Below are 16234 nucleotides of genomic sequence, written 5' to 3'. Positions count from 1 at the left end.
TTTGAACATGTGTTTGAACCCAGAAAATCTCGGGTTCATTTAAATCTTGGCTGTCACCCGTAAGTAGAGACCGTTGGATCCTTGACAAGTGGACATATTTTGTTGTACTTGAGATATTCCGGTGGCGTGCTCGAGATTCTGGCGGCGTACTCAAGATTCCGACGACATACTTGATATGTTTGAACCAAGAAATTCTGGCGGTATGCTTGATATGTTTGAACATGTGTTTGAACCCATAAATTCTAGCGGCGTATTTGATATTCTAGCATTACTCGAGATTCCGGCGGCATACCCGATGGCTTGACCCAAAGGAGTTAATACATAGACCGAATACCGCCAACGTTCCAGACAATCTTTAAAATTCGTGCGCGCTTTACGTAAGGGATACGTGATAACTGCATCGTCTATTTGAAAACGCCAGTGCTATCCCCGTTATTTAATGTGTATAGAGATAAGCGTGGAGATGAAGTGAGGATTACTTGTGCAATTCCGTCATCGTCCCATGCATTAACGGGGAACGAGATATGCAGTACACGCAGCTCCATTTCTCTCATTAAAAATACTAAAATAATGAAAAAGGGGCTGCAAATAGAATGATTGAGCTGTACCGCCTTGCACCAAATACGAGGAGGCTTCTTGGCTCTAATCCTATCAGGAAGGACTTCTTGAAGAATCATGTGTGTTTGGTTGATAAGATAAAAGGTATCCGCGTTCCTTACTGTGTTGCAATAAATATCCGGATGCCATGTTTTTCTCTTTTTTTTAACAGGTGGGCAACTTGTAATTTTGCCAAAGTTGCTTGGTACTTGTAATTTTTCCTCTAGTTTCCTTTCAACCCTACTCTACTTGTCTAAGTGCAGGGAAACTCTATCTTGAATATTTTTTTCCATAAAAATCTTACCTTAGGCTTTAGCTAACTCACGTTTCTATTTCTTTTCCCAAGGAATCTTTCTCACCTTAGAAATATTTTCTCACCATTCTTTCTTTTTCCCTGTCCAAGAAGCTTTTGGGTTCTCTGATTGACACAACAAGGTAGTGGAAAAAGAAAACCCTTTTCAAGTTCTTATATTTTTCTCCCTTGATTTTTCTAGAAAAGTTTTTTCTAAGCGGATAAACATTTCCCCCCTTTTTGTTAGAAAAATTCCAGCATCTGGAAATAAATATCGGCCTGTTCTAACTTCTAACCCCTTAGAATCTCCTTCATTTATTTTTTTTTTCTTTCCAGTTTTCTTGCTCTTTTCTTGAGAAAAATATGGTTTCTTTTGTTTTGAATTTAATCTGTTTCTGGTTAGTGGGTTTTGCAGATTGTTCAGTAGCTGAAGAAGAGAACTCTCAGAGTTTTCAGGTCAGTTACCATGTCATCTGTTATTGAGATTTATAGTTAGGGTTAGGGTTTTGTTGTTTCTTTATTTTATATCTCTTTATGGTTTCAAATTTAGGGTTTTGGCCCTCAATATCCTGACTCTTTATTTGTTTACCCTTCTTGTTGTGGCTTCTGTTTCATTGTTTTTTGGTTCCTATCTGCAGTTAGGGTTTGCTTGGCTGCATCCATTATTTTTTTGATTTAGAATGGATCTATAGAAGGGATGTTAAGAGTGAAAATGATGGGTAAAAATTATGGGTTTGGGTCCTAAAATAGGTGATTGCATTAAGAAAACATTTCTACGAGGTTTATGATATGTTTGTAGTGCTGCGGAATATGCAGGGAAGCTGTTGAAGGATCACGGGAGGGTGTAACATTAATATTGGGACAAAACAAAAGGGGCACGAGGCATGGATTAGTTTGAATGGTGTTTCTACTGTTGGGAATTTTTCTAATGGGTATTTTGGGTAGAAGATAGGTGAAAAATAATGCGAGAGGTTTTGGGTGAGGTTGATGGAGGTTTGGGATTCCTGAGAAGGTGTATTTATATATATATATATATATATATATATATATATATATATATATATATATATATAGAGAGAGAGAGAGAGAGAGAGAGAGAGAGAGAGAGAGAGAGAGAGAGAGAGTTGCTGCGCTCGAGCACAGAAACAGGGTGGGGCCACATTTTGGGTGGGATCCAAAGCATTCATTTGATGGGCCCTTTCATGGGTAGGGTGTCTACCAAAAATCAGCTCCATTGGATCACCTTAGGGTGTCCATTTGTGGGGCAAAAAATGGACAGATTTGTGGACAAATAGTATCTGTTCATTTGCGCAGAAACCCTTCTTTCATATATATATATATATATGAAAGAAGATTAGTAGAAGCAATGAATTAACCAAAGAAGAGGTAATCTATTTATCTCAATGCTTCACACCATGAGTTTCTTTGGAATCTAACCAAAGAAGAAGCTTTTTCTGCTAGAAGCCTCAAGGACTAAACTAATAGCAAATGAATGTAGTGTTCCTTTCTCACAAACCCAACATAAAAGTATTTATATCATACAAATAAAAAATCTCAAGGACTAAACTACCCCTTTCTAAGGACTTAAAGACTTGCTCCTACTTAAATTCCTGTAATACATGCATGGGGCTTAAGTTAAGCTATTTTGATGTAAAAAAAAAATTCTAATACCCCTAATATTAAAAAAAGGACTCTTATACCCCTACGACTTAAAAGACTTAAATGACACACTTAAAACTAAATAAGACACTTTTAACATCAATGAACTCGTTGCACCTAAAAAAAATCTGTGATTGCTTTCATGTAAGCACACCCCACGAATATATATCCTGTTTATACTATCTGTATTATTATTATTTTTTGTTGAAAACTATAGGGTTGTATTGGCGCCATAAATGGGACATGCATACATGCAAAAGTTGGTTTTTGAGAGCCGGTTTTATATCTTAATAGAAAAGGGTTTTCATCTCATAGAATGTTATGACTGCTTATTCATTAGAGCATAAGTGTCTTTAGCTGGTTGCAGGGGGGCGATGGCACATGAAAGGGAAGGGGGACAATTGCCCCCCTTAATTTTTGGGAAAAAAAAAATATACCTTATTTTTTAGAGGAATGCTAGCATCAAGCAGCTAATTAGCCGCTTGAATGTACTCTGGATCTGATTGGTTACAAATTCGCCAAGCTAGCATTTTTCTTGCAATAAAATCCGTCTCTTTAACTAGAGTTAAAGAAAAATCCGTAATTTGTCGCTTTCCCTCTTTTATCGGTTATCGATATGCTATTTTTTCGTGCCAATAAAGAATCCCTAATTACACGGTTTTCCTCTTTAATAAGTTAGTTTTAACGTCCATTTCAAAACAAAAAAAAAAGAGTTAGCTTTAACGTCGTTAAGGCAATTTTTTAGTTGTAATGCAGTGAGAGATTGATTGGAATAAGCTTTAACTACATCTTCGCTTGAGAGAGAAGATTGGGATTATCTTTACGGGATCCACCAACATCCAAACTAACATATAGCTTCTGGCCCCTCACCATGTGTAGTATGGGATTGGATCCATTGATCTGATCAGCTCACGAGTATGGCCCATTCCCGTTGCACCCACATTGATTGGATGATCCTGGCCCCTAGATCCATTAATCGTCAATTATCTTTAATCCAAGAAAAGTTAAACCACTGAATTTTTGTAAGCCGTATCTTATGGTTGAGATATCCTTTTGACATAGGACGAAGACACCTAAGAAAGTTCAAGGGAAGGACACCATGGAAATAATTGAAATGAAAGGGAGTCGGTCTTTATTGTAAATGATTGCAAAGGCTTAATTTTGTGTGTGGTCCCATGGATTCCCTTCCGGTACCCTTGACCAAAAAAATTACTATAATTTTTGCCCCCCTTGTGCAAAATTTCTGTCATCGCCCCTGGCTGGTTGGGAAGGGTCCGCATCAGATGAGTGGTGCTACATTTAGCGCTTCCAAGAGAGGACAAACTTATCATCCCTAGTAGATATTATATATTCCGTGTGCAATTTACATCAAATCCATTGCATACTATTAATGATATCCAATCTTTGTCTGTGTGGTGAAATACTATCTTGTTAATGCATGCTATGCTAATATGCCTATATCCCTTGCGCTTATCCGGTCACTCTTTACCACCCAAGTAAATATAGAACTAGAATTCCCATCATGATCAACGACGACTTTAATTATCAACACTCATTGCGAAATGTTATTAAACAAGGATTTGCAGTACTGAAAGGCTATGAATCTCAGTGGAGTATTGGAAGATCATTTCACAATATAAGGAACCGTTAAGTTACTCATGCAACACAAAAGTCAAGGTAGGTATAGCCTTTTGTGTCCTACATAATTACATCAAGATCGTGTCGGTTATGATGTTATCGACAATAATACTAAGTTAATCAATTAGGAAATCCTACACGATCTTATCGACAATAATACTAAGTTAATCAATTAGGAAATCCGACACTATCTTATCGACAATAATACTAGGTTAATCAATTAGGAAACATAGGACCCTTTGAAGGAAACCTAACCCAATTTAGCAAGATCCAGAATATAAGAAAGAATTTAGTGATCATACTTCCAGGATGGTATTCCTGAGAGACCGTGGGCAAAGATTACAATAGAAAATTGTACTTGATGCAATAAATTGTATTTTTTTGACCATATGATAAATTGTTATATTTGCATGATGTCCTACTATTCTATTGTGACTTTTAATCTAATCTTTCTTTTTCTTTCTTTTTTGGCAGGGTTTTTCTTTTTAGGTTACTATGTTTTACAAATTATTTAGTTTTGGCAGTATGTATTTATTGGTCTGTTACTATTATATGCATGTATTGGTTAGTTGTGGTTGATCTTCATGTGCCACATTTCAGAAATGGCTGGTGAAGTTTCCAACAGTCAAAGAAAAAGCTTCACATGGTCGCCTGACATGGACCACTCCTTTTGCGAAATATTAGTACGCCAGGTACAACTGGGGAAAAAGGGAGACCATGGTACATTCAGACCGGAGGTGTGGGATTTAATTGTTAAAGAGTTAAACATCTCATGCAACCGAAATGATATTAAGGTTGATTATTGCAAAAATCGACTAAAGACATTGAAGAAACACTATGGTGCTGTTAAGGACATGTTACAACTAAGTGGGTTCAGCTGGGATAGTGTAAGAAAGATGGTAATGGCTGATAGGCACATATGGGATGAGTATTTGAAGGTAAAAACCCTTAGAACTTGATGTACTTGTTATAACCTAGGTTTTAAATTTCGGGTGCGGTTTCGGTTTCAGACATAGCCGAAACTGAACTTTCGGCCCATAAAAAAAAGCAAATTTCAAAGTCACCGAAATTTCGGCCAAAATTACCGAAATTTACCAAATTCGGCCGACCAAATTTCGGCCGAAATTTGGGACTCATGGCTGAAATTTCGGTTCCATGTGGTTTCGGTTTCAGTCCCAATCGAAATCCGAAATTTCTATATTTCGGCTGAAATTTAAAACCATGGTTATAACATGCATAATATGATGGAATTGAACGTGATAGGACTTTTTATTTATTTGTAGGCTCATCCTGAGGCAAAATTCTACCGGAGGAATAGTGTGCCAAACTTCGAAGATTTGTGCATCATTATTGGTAATGATTTGACTGAAGGTAGAAGATCCAAAACTAGTGTTGACTTACAAATTGTCGATAACGTCCAGGGCTTGCTGCCTGGCCCAGACGACAAAATCAGGAATGATGGATTTGAAGAGGAGGATGATGATATGGGAGGTACGGGCTCTTCATCGATGGGTGATGGTTCCTCATTTTTACGAAGATCTCGTTCTGCTACGCAAGGCCCATCAAGATGGTCTAAAAAGAAACGAAAAACCACCAACGACATGTCTAAATCATTGGCCGCTTTGGTCGTTGCCATAAAAGAACTAATCTCTAATAAGGAAAGCCTAGTGAAGAGGGTAGTGGATGAGATTTTGAAGATTCCAGATGTCGACACTTCATTCTACGAGAGAGCTAGAAAGTTCTTGATGGCAGATGAGACTACGCCATTGTGGTTCTTGAGCCTCCCTGACGACATGAGGAGTATTTGGTTGAAGGATGCACTTGGTATTTGAAGGGAAAGGGTGCTCCCATGTCTTCTATATATTTTCTTTCTTTTTTAAGGTTGTGAAAGTATTATTTATAGATATGGACATGTTAAATGCATTTTACTTTTTCAAATACAACTTAAATTTGATGTGTGAGCGTGATTGATTTTATTAGATGGGGTTTGAAGATGTGATAAATCTTGCCTTTTATGGTTACAACAATTTATTACTCATATTTTTATATTTGTATATGTTATTATTGTTCTTTGCTTTTTATGTCAGGAGACCATGTATGGATATATTATGTGGGTAGATGATTGCTCCTTTATAAATATTCATTTCTATTGGTAAAATAGCATTGTGAGGTACACCTCATTGATGTGTGTTTGCAAAATCTCTTTTAGAGTCAATGCTCAGAACAAAATTTTATGTGCTTTTGTTGTCGTCTGGAGTGTATGCAATGTAAGAGTAATATCATTTACAAATAAATTAGTTTAGAGGAACTAGATGTAAGGCATGTCATACTCTACAAGATGCAGAGCATCATTTGGAAGATATAAACACATTGTTTACAAGAAGCCATTGATGGTAAATTTTATGTAGGCCATGGGTAATCCGTTGTGTTTCCCACTAATAATTTTTTTATTCCTTCATGTTTCCCAATAATATTTTATTATTATTTTATATTACTTCAGATTTCAAGTAAGGTAATGGGTGAAGAGTCAGTTGTTTGATAGAGATTTTAAGAATTTTGTAATTTAACTTGTTTTAATGATCAATTATCTGTTAACCAGTATTTTGACAGATTTTTTTTAATAGCAGTATTTTGACAGATTATACTGCATTAGATTTTACATACCATAAAGGGTTCTACCCATGAAATATTACTACTGGTATCTACCCGCACCCACCTTAATTTCCAATGGGCCCTATTGATAATCAATCCATTGTTTGAATGTGGGCCTACTTGGCCTATTTGAGTTTCTTTCAAGAATTCATAGATATAATTGAGCCAAACAATATGCGGGTTCTGGATGAATTTATTTCTTCCACGAGACTAATAAAGGATTGTATGCCTCCTTTTCCCATAATTGCAAATGTAAAAAATGACTAAGACATCAAAGAATTTTGACCAATTAGTTTGGTAAGTGAAGTCTATAAGATCATTTCCAAAGTTCTCTGAATGAGAGCAAAAAGGAAATGGCCAAGTTGGTAACCACAAATTAGTGGATTTGTAGGGGGACGACAAATCTTGCATGGTTATTGCAAATGAAATAATTGATTCTGTTAAATGATAATCAAACTTGATTTGGACAAAGCCTATGGTTGAGTAGAATGGCATATGTTGTTGCACAGCTTTGAATAAATGGGTTTTGGGGTTGAAATGGAGAAAATGGATCAAGTGGTGCTTATCTTCAATTCATTTCACGATCTTTATAAGTCCAATGTGGCCACTTTAAACCTTTGAGAGGTATGAGACATGGGAATCCTCTGTCTCTCTCTTTCCAAATTTATGTCCGGACAACGCTTTCTAAGGCATCTCCATCCAGCATTCCAAAAATATTACCTATCTTTGTTTTCAATAGCAGATTACACTTCCACTCCCGGGAACACATCAATTAACACCTCAATCCTACGTGAGCAACAAATTTCTGGAGCTAACTGAGAGTCTCAATGATAGCCAAATCCAGGCAGTGGGAGAGGCTGGTGAAATCAATAGATTTGCATTACTTGTCAATGTTAAAACTGAAACGGAATTTGAAGTTGTGAACCAATCTGAAGTTGCTGCAGTTCAACATCACATTGAGAAGCATTATGAATGAAAATAGAATCAGAAATTAATTGTTGATAAACAACAGGTTTATGATGATGGAACTCATAAAGTCCTAATGTCGATCGATAGTGTAGAGACTCAATCGACTGATTGTGGCTTCAATCGAGGGTTTGCGTTCTCAGATACTATAATATGAGGTTCCCTCTTTAGGACTTGATCAAGGCTTGATCTGGATCTTCTATTGTCTCCTGGCTGTATCATTATCAAACTTTAACATAAATAGTGTCTGAATTGAATCCGACTCTCTTTTGGCAACGAACATAATCAATGATGAATTCTCTTGCCCTTGAAAATCTAGTAATGTTGTGGCTGATATTAAGAAATGCATTGACAGTATTGGAAATTTTAGAATACTTGGAGAGAAGCAAACATGGCTGCAGATACTCCATCAAAAGAGGTTCTTTCCTTCCTATACACGACCTTTGTATTCCTTTTCCCTCCATTCCCAATGATCTTCCACTGATTATTTCATATGATTATAATGGGGTGGAATACACCAGATTGTAATTCTTCTTCTCTCTTTAATAAAATCCTGTAGGGGTCCTGAACACTAGCTTTTTTGTTAAAAACAAATTCTTTCACTGATATTTCGATATCTTGAACTTTTTTCTCTTAATCTCCCTAAATTTCAGGGTTGTTTCATCTGAAGTCTATCATACAGTTAAATTCTTTAATTCTAAATTCCTCAGAAATGTGAGATCACATACGTTACTTAAAATTTTTGGAAGGTTATACTCTTCAGATATTCTCCTACAACTGAAAAGCCTAGGTTTTAAAGTTGCAAGTTCTGAATTTTCAGCTTATGGTTAATCAGCTGATTCCCAGAATTTTCAGAATATTAAGATGGTTCAGAATTTTAAATTTTCTAACAAGATATTCAATGGTGTGGTGAGATTTCCTGGGATTTACGCTTTACAGCCCTTGCATCATCATCTCTCCTTGAATTAAATCCTCTACCAGAAATGGTTGTTGGTGGCTTTGGACTTTCTATCCTGATGATGGTGACAAGATTATGGAACACATTTGACGCCCCTGGTTGACTTTTTTGCTTAATTCTCTTCTATGGTACTCTTCTGCTGTAGTCAATGGTGATATGTCGCTTGAAACGATTGTTTCCACCTGTCGTTCACATCACGTTCTATATTAATAGTCACTATTTTTATGGCCTAAAATATTCATAGAAAGGATTAACTCTGACAAAACATGTCTTTTATCGAAAATTTTAGAGCTATTGGAGCTGGATTTGGATATCCAAGCCAGTTAATGTGGTTTGAATTGTAGGGATTATTTAAGAGTTTGATTGAATTATGATTTGTTTAGCAGTTGAAAAGTATGTACTTTCTCAGTTAAAATCAGAAACCAAGATTTCAGTTGTTCAGTTATATTAGGAAAGCTTAAACCTATCATATGTTAAATCACAGTTTGAGACTTAGTAGTAGTTTGAGTAGTGGTGCAAACTTGGTCTATATATGGATTCCAGTCACAGTTACTCTTCATGTTCTTCTAATATAGTTTTTAACTCTAATTTCCGTGCTTGTTTTATTTCTTCTCCCGTGCTTGTTTTATTTCCAATTCGTTTGAAGATACCAAGAAGAGCTCTATATCGGTAATTCGGGATGGGATTTTATTTGCAGAAACTTTCCAGATTCTGAAAATTTGTATGCTTTAATTTTCTGCAAGTGACTAATCAGCAGATTTCTAGAATTTTTGGAATAGTTAGAAGGTTTGAAATTCCAAAATTTTGAAACAAGGTTTTCAGCTAGGTGCTGAAATTTCATGGGATTTATTAGAGGCTTATGACTGTAAATTTGGTTTACAGGCCTTATTTGCAATCTTCAACTCTCCTTGAATTAAAAGTCTTACCAGAAATGGTTGCTGGGTATCATTGTGCTTTCTTTTCTTCTTTTCTAATCAACATATCAGAACAAGCTCAGAATTCCAGCAGCCCATCATTTCTTATGCTTGGATGTATGTTGATTTTTCCAGAATTTTATGAGAAACACTACAATCTCTATAGAACTCCTACAAGCATGTTCTGTATGGCATTCAATATGAATTGAGAGGTTTTATTCCCACAAAACAGGTTTTTATAGAAAAAAGAAGTCAATGTGATTAATGTTCTCAGGAGTTTTAAGAGTTTGATTGATTTATGAATTGTGTAGAGGATGAAAAATCTTTATATCCTGAGTTTTACCGGAAACTAAGAATTTTAGTTTTTAAGTTATATTTGGAAAACTTAAACAAGTAGATGGTATCAGTGGAAACTTTCTAATTGGATGAGAAGCTTACATCCCCAGTTCATAGTTAGTGGAAACTTTCTAATTGGATGAGAAGCTTACATCCCCAGAAACTCGCTTTGGAAGCTAAGTTCTCGCTTCCCAAATTTAGTCGCGGTTTTTTCCTCTCATCTTGGTTCAAATCATGATTAAATTGCTAACAACCACGTGGCGTTGTATTGGCTACACCATCTATTATGGTGTGGGGCCTACACTGGATGGATGGTCATGATATGATCATCACTTTAATTGGGTGGTCTTAAAATAGATAGTTGAAATGGGAAATGATCATCCTTGTAATGGGAATATACCATATATATATTTGTTAAAAAAGCTGATACTGCATTCTTATTGCCAGCGACCATTGCAGAAGGCATTTTGCGGATGGGCTGTTGCAGGTGAGAGTGGCCACCTTACTAATGAAGACAAAATCTGCTGAAAAGTGATCTGTGTGGCCGCTCTCACCTGAAGCAGCCCACCCGTGAAATGCCTTCTGCGATGGACCGTATGAAATTCACTTGTTATATATATTTTTTGTGAGGAATGATAGAATGAAGGGTACCCTTGAAAAATCAGCTCCAAAGCGTTCCTATTGGTTGATTTTCACACATTCCACTTTTTTCGGCGCTACACTTTGGAAAAATCAACCAATAGGGGCGACCTTGGAGGTGATTTTTGCAAGGGCGTGGCGCCCTTCATTCTATCATTACTCATTTTTTTTCCTGATGACATAGGGTATCCCTGCTCCATTTTAGGGCTGGACCCTTTGCTATATATTTTAACTGTACTCCCTTGATTTTTTTATGGCACATCACTTTATTAACCACTTCTCTAATTGGCAGTTGACAACTTCTAGTGATTATTAGCGGCGGGGTCTTGCCGCAAGACCCCGCCGCTAATAATCCGGCTATCGGAAACTACTTGAACCAAACAAAAACAAATAGCCTCCGGTAACCCATGGAATTTGCCCAAACGAGTATGTGCACAGATCAAGAGTGTATGGAAATAAAGAAAGAAAATAAGAGAGCAAGAGACACAAGAGATTTACGTGGTTTGGCACTTTGGCCTACTTTAGAGGCAATACGGCAAGTAAACTTCGCTATCAACAATGGGAAATTACAAACAAGGGTTAAAATCCTTACCTCTCCAACAATGGTGAAAACCACATCAACACCCTCTTCTTACAAATCAAGCAAAAACACAGGTCTCTCTTTACAATGTCTTCACAACCCAAAAACACCATAAAAGGAACCCCAATAACCTTGGATTACAGCCAAGAGAAGAAGAAGAAGAAACCCTTGGAGAGAGAAAACCCTTTTCTTGTAGAGAAAAGCCCCAAAATTCCTTCTTTAGAAGAATAACCCAATTAAAGATAAAACCCTCTTTAGTAGACATAATAAACACATTCCAAGAATGCCCCTCCAAAAGAAAATATTACCAAGTGATTTTATATCACTATTCCAACAATATGATTAGGAGAAGATTGATTTATTTTCCTATATCACCTATTTCAGTGATTTCATAGGGTTCCTCCCATTCCTTTCACTCCTTAAACAGAGGGCTGCCTAGAGGAAGATTCTCTTAAAAACAAACATGAACATGGTGAGTTCTCCATCTGGTTCTTGTCTTCCTTTTTTTTAATGTTTATATGCTTTCTGTTATGTTTTATTAACACAAAGGAATCAAACCCACATGGAGAATGGGAAGGGAGTTTTTGGTGTATGAGTTTTTAGTAACATTTAACCTACCCATTTTGTGCTATGAACTTTCTTTTTTGTAGCACTTTTGGGTTTATGCAAAATTATTTTTAATTTTTTTGGGAAATCAATTTCATGATTTTGGTTGACTTAGGGGCTGTTTGGATACACGGATTTTAGAATCCATGTTTCAATTTGAAAACAGTGTAAAAGAGGGTTCATGATCTGGCTGTTGTATGCTGTCCTAACCGCGTTTCTTGGATTTGAAGGTAAGATACCCAGGTTTTAGAAATCTCTCCCACATCCTGAGATTTCTAAAACCTGGAAATGTGGGATGATCTGCTAGGCTCTTGTTGACTGAAAAAGAGCAAGAAATCAGAAAATGACAGCTGGTCTTCTTCTTTGAAAAAATCCCGGATTCTAAAATCTGCATATCCAAACAACGGCCATTGTCTATGGGATTCCTTTTTTTCAAAATGAAAATTTATCTGTTTTCAAGTGAAATTACAGACTTACTAGACCCTTGATTTTTTTTACTTGGAATTTATTCTATATTTCTTCCCCACACCCAAGCACCCCATTTATATGGTTACTTGAAAGTAGAGTCCTGCAACATGGATTTTACACTCAATCAGTGGCCTTCCATTTTGAACTGTTGCTCCATTCAATGAAGATTAGAGGGATGGTTTAGTAATTGCCTGTATTATTAGGTACATAATCATAATATTCCCTTTAGATTATGGTTGTTAAAGTTACTGTATTATTAGTTTTATTTTCCAACTTGTGTTGCAAGGATTGTGTGGCATTCATGACATGTTAAATAATTGGGCTAGTTTAGTATGGGATTTGTGGATATTTTTGGGTTTTTTGTAATTACTTTTTGGGTTCTGTGGATGTTATCTCTTACTTGAGAATTCAGCACAAATTCAAGCTTAATGCTGCTCGAGAATTGGAAATGGAAAAAAATGGGGCTATTAGTAGTATCTCTCTTTCCATTATATCCATTCAATTGTTGGTTAAGGGTTTACACTCTACCACAAATGAACTGCTTGGGCCACCGAAAAGGTCTCAATCTATGATCTTGCAAAATCCCACATTTTTGGCTTTGTTTTTTGTTTCATTTCAGGCCCAAACTACAATGAAACATGTTGCAAATGACTACAAATCAATACATAACCAAGCCTTATCAACATCAAGCTGATAACAAATCATCTACCTTTGGACATACAGAAATTTAAGTCCGATTCCTCGGTTTCTTTCAGCCTTTCAAGGGGCATTAGATTTGTTTTGGTGCTAAGTAGACTAAAACAAAACACCCATGCACCAGGCCAGGTCGGTGCTACATGTAGCCATGTAGCGCACACATTTGTGTTCATACTACGTATCTTCAACCTAAGCCCCAAGTGGTTAAAGGTTCCCAAGCTAAGCTAGGCATGTAGTAATAGCAGAATACAATCTATAATGCCCAGTTTTGAGTGGAAAAATGACTGTAAAACTATCACAAGTAAAACTTTACAGCAGTAGACGAGGCAAGCGTAATCCATTCCAATTGCGGTAGAATAAAGCTTGATAGAGGTCATCAGTACCGTAGGGAGTAGCGTAGAGTAGTGGTAGATGAGGCAGACATAGTCATACTGAATATTCACAACAAATAACAACAGCAACAAATCGCCGATAACCAATCACTCTAAACAAAAAACAACCAACAACACCAACACCAACAAAATAGCCAACAACAAATCACGAACAAATCACCAACTAAACACCAACAAACAACCAACAGATCATTACGTGTTGAGGGAAGGGGCGACAATGAGAGATGGTGAGTAATACGTATAAGCAGTGTTATCTTTGTAATTTATCTATAAGATCATTACTATATTATCAAACACGATGTGTTGCGAGCGTCGAGAAAAAATGTGAGAAAGGCAGTCTTACAGAGCAAGAACACAATATTTACATGCTTTGGCAGTATGCCTACATTGGAGAAGAGTTTCACTATTTCAGTTTAGGGTTACAAAACTCTCCATTTTGATCAAGGAAACACAAAACAAGGGATGGAGGCATGGGCGGATCTAAGGGGGTCATGGGGGGCAATTGCCCCCCTAAAATTCTGATTTTTTTCGAAGTCTATAGGTTATTTACCGATTTTTCTTAAAGGTGCCCCTTGAGCCTACATTATAGGAATTAACCCTCCCAACGAGCCATCTCTTTCACTCTCTCTCACTTAAAATCTAAATAAATGGCTAAGATAACCCAGATACATAACTATGAGATTTTATATGTTTGGTGCAAGTATTTTTCAAAAAGTACAGCGGGCCCGCTTAATAAGACGATCCAAATTGTTCATTTGTTGGGTCATAACATACACAGGATGCATCGCGTAAATCATCTCCATAGGATGATCCTAACCCTTCAATCTATAATGGAATCACCTGTTCAATCTATAATGGGTGATTCCATGATTCCGTTATAGATTGAAGGGTTAGGATCATCCTATGGAGATGATTTATGCGGTGCAGAACATGAGATGTAAATAGTGGGCCCCACTACATTGAAATTGAAATATGAGGGGTAAAATTGTTGTCTCTACCTTAAGTGTGGGTTAGGGGGAGATGGTGGGCTCATCTATCAAAATTGGAAGTGCAAACCGGTGGACCCTAACATGCTTCAACAACCACTTTACGCCCCCCCTAATTTATGTTAAAGGGGGTGTATTCTTCTTTCCGCGCGGGGGTGGGGGATTAAGGGGTGAATTTATCACTGCCCATCTTCTATCTCATGATCTTATCTATAATTTTATCAAAAGAACTCAAAAAACCCAATGCATAGCATGTGTGGGACCTATCATTTTACAACATATATTTTGATAAGCTCCACCCTTCATTTTACACCGATTGTTAGCATGAGTGTGCGCACCATTTTACACCTCAGGTTTTGATATGGCAGGGCCCACCATCTCTACCCAAACCATGGTTTTAAATTTCGTCTGAAACCGAAACGTTCCAAAACCAAAATTGGCAAAGCATACCAAATTTCAGTCAACCCCAATTTAGGAAATTTTGTCTGGCGGAATTTGAAAAAATATATTAATTATTTATTCCTTTCCCAAATTTCGGCCCAAAAAGTCGACATTTCGTGTGTCTTTACCAAATTTCAATTGAAATTTCGGTTTCGGCTGGGTCTGAAATTTATGCCGAAACCGAAATTCCAAACCATGCCCAAAACACATGCATATAGTGTGGTACTGTTTTTAACTCATGAGTGGGTCCTCCATCTCCACCAAAGTAATCTTGTTTTTTCTTTTTTTTGGGGGGGGCGGGGGGAGGGGGGGGCACTATTTTTTACGCCATGTTTTGATTAGAGTGGGTCCCATCAACTCCACTCAATCCCGTGCAGTAGGTAGGTCCCACATTTTCAACCAGGTCCATGCATAGGGTGGGAGAGCCCACATTTTACACCTCATGTTTTGATGGGCGTGGGGTCTATTATTTAACGGCCAAGAATGCTAGTTTACAAATTACAAATAAGTACCAATTATGCTGGCACCTAAAAAAGATTTGTGTGCCTGTTTTGCGTTCAACAACCATTCAAGCCTTGGGCCATCTTTGGCAACCATGAAAAAACATTCCATGGATTATTTGTTGGGCTGCTTGTGAGAGATTGGCAAAAGAGGGAGCTACTTGAGAGGATGGGAGTGAGGGGATCATAAAAAGCTCCTAAAACAAGGAAAACAAAAACCCAGTTTTAAATAGGTAATTTTTTTTCAGCATTTTTCATGCTCTCTCCACTTCCACCCACTCAAACCTATCCCTTACTGTCCTTCCCCGCGGATCCGCCCCTCAGACTATTGGACCCACTAGTATTCCTTGGAATAATTTTTCATTGTTGCCAAACATGACCTTAGATTAATGCGCAGCGTCATGTGAATACACTACACCTCACTGATACACTTATCTAACTAGTTTCTTAAAGGATGTTAATAATCCCTAAAAGGTACTAGCTAGCAACAAATCAGAGAACCGTTCTATTTTGGATGACAATAATTTTATGGAAAAGTTTGGAAAGGAAAAATATTTCTAAAATTTCTTACTTTTTTTTTTTTACGCACGAAAAAGATAATTGGAGCCAACCCTATTCAAATTTTATATAGACGAACTTACCATTTATGATAATATTAGTCCAAATTAACCATAATCATAACATTTCCCTCTAAATTGGGGAAATAAAAAAATGTGTGATGATATTTCCACCCCTTGCATTACTTGCACGCTCCCCTCATAACCTGATTTGACATAAAGTTGCCCACTTTTCATGTCAAATCAGGTTATAAGGGGAGCGTGCATGTAATGCAGGGGAGTGAAAATATCATCTCCCTAAAAAAAATTCCCAAGAAAATTTTCCCCATCAGAAATTTTTTCCTTGCAATCCAAACA

The 16234-nt window shown here is 36.9% G+C and overlaps 1 protein-coding gene across 2 annotated transcripts; it reads left to right on the top strand.

Moving 5' to 3' along the window:
* Positions 1–890: 890 nt before the first annotated feature.
* LOC143892475 (uncharacterized) lies at positions 891–6153 on the top strand. Of its 2 annotated transcripts, none has more exons than XM_077397154.1 (4): positions 891–1032; positions 1293–1345; positions 4787–5124; positions 5470–6153. In XM_077397154.1, exons 3-4 carry the CDS (start codon positions 4789–4791, stop codon positions 6016–6018), a joined length of 885 nt encoding a protein of 294 aa, XP_077253269.1. In that variant the 5' UTR covers positions 891–1032; positions 1293–1345; positions 4787–4788; the 3' UTR covers positions 6019–6153. The 2 variants fall into 2 exon arrangements, with proteins under 2 accessions (XP_077253269.1, XP_077253345.1); XM_077397230.1 differs by having other exon boundaries at positions 906–1032; positions 1305–1345.
* The last annotated feature ends 10081 nt before the right edge of the window (positions 6154–16234 follow it).

Source organism: Tasmannia lanceolata, unplaced genomic scaffold (genome assembly GCF_043159265.1).
Source record: "Tasmannia lanceolata isolate RefF3 unplaced genomic scaffold, GAP_Taslan_0.1 ptg000002l, whole genome shotgun sequence".
In the NCBI taxonomy this organism is placed as follows: Eukaryota; Viridiplantae; Streptophyta; class Magnoliopsida; order Canellales; family Winteraceae; genus Tasmannia; species Tasmannia lanceolata.
This window is presented reverse-complemented; position numbering and strand designations above follow the sequence as displayed.

Coding starts and splice junctions, on each gene's coding strand:
- LOC143892475 (XM_077397154.1), top strand. CDS start 4,789: ATGGCTGGTGAAGTTTCCAACAGTCAAAGAAAAAGCTTCACATGGTCG. Junction 5,125..5,469: donor TATGGGATGAGTATTTGAAG/GTAAAAACCCTT, acceptor ATTTATTTGTAG/GCTCATCCTGAGGCAAAATT.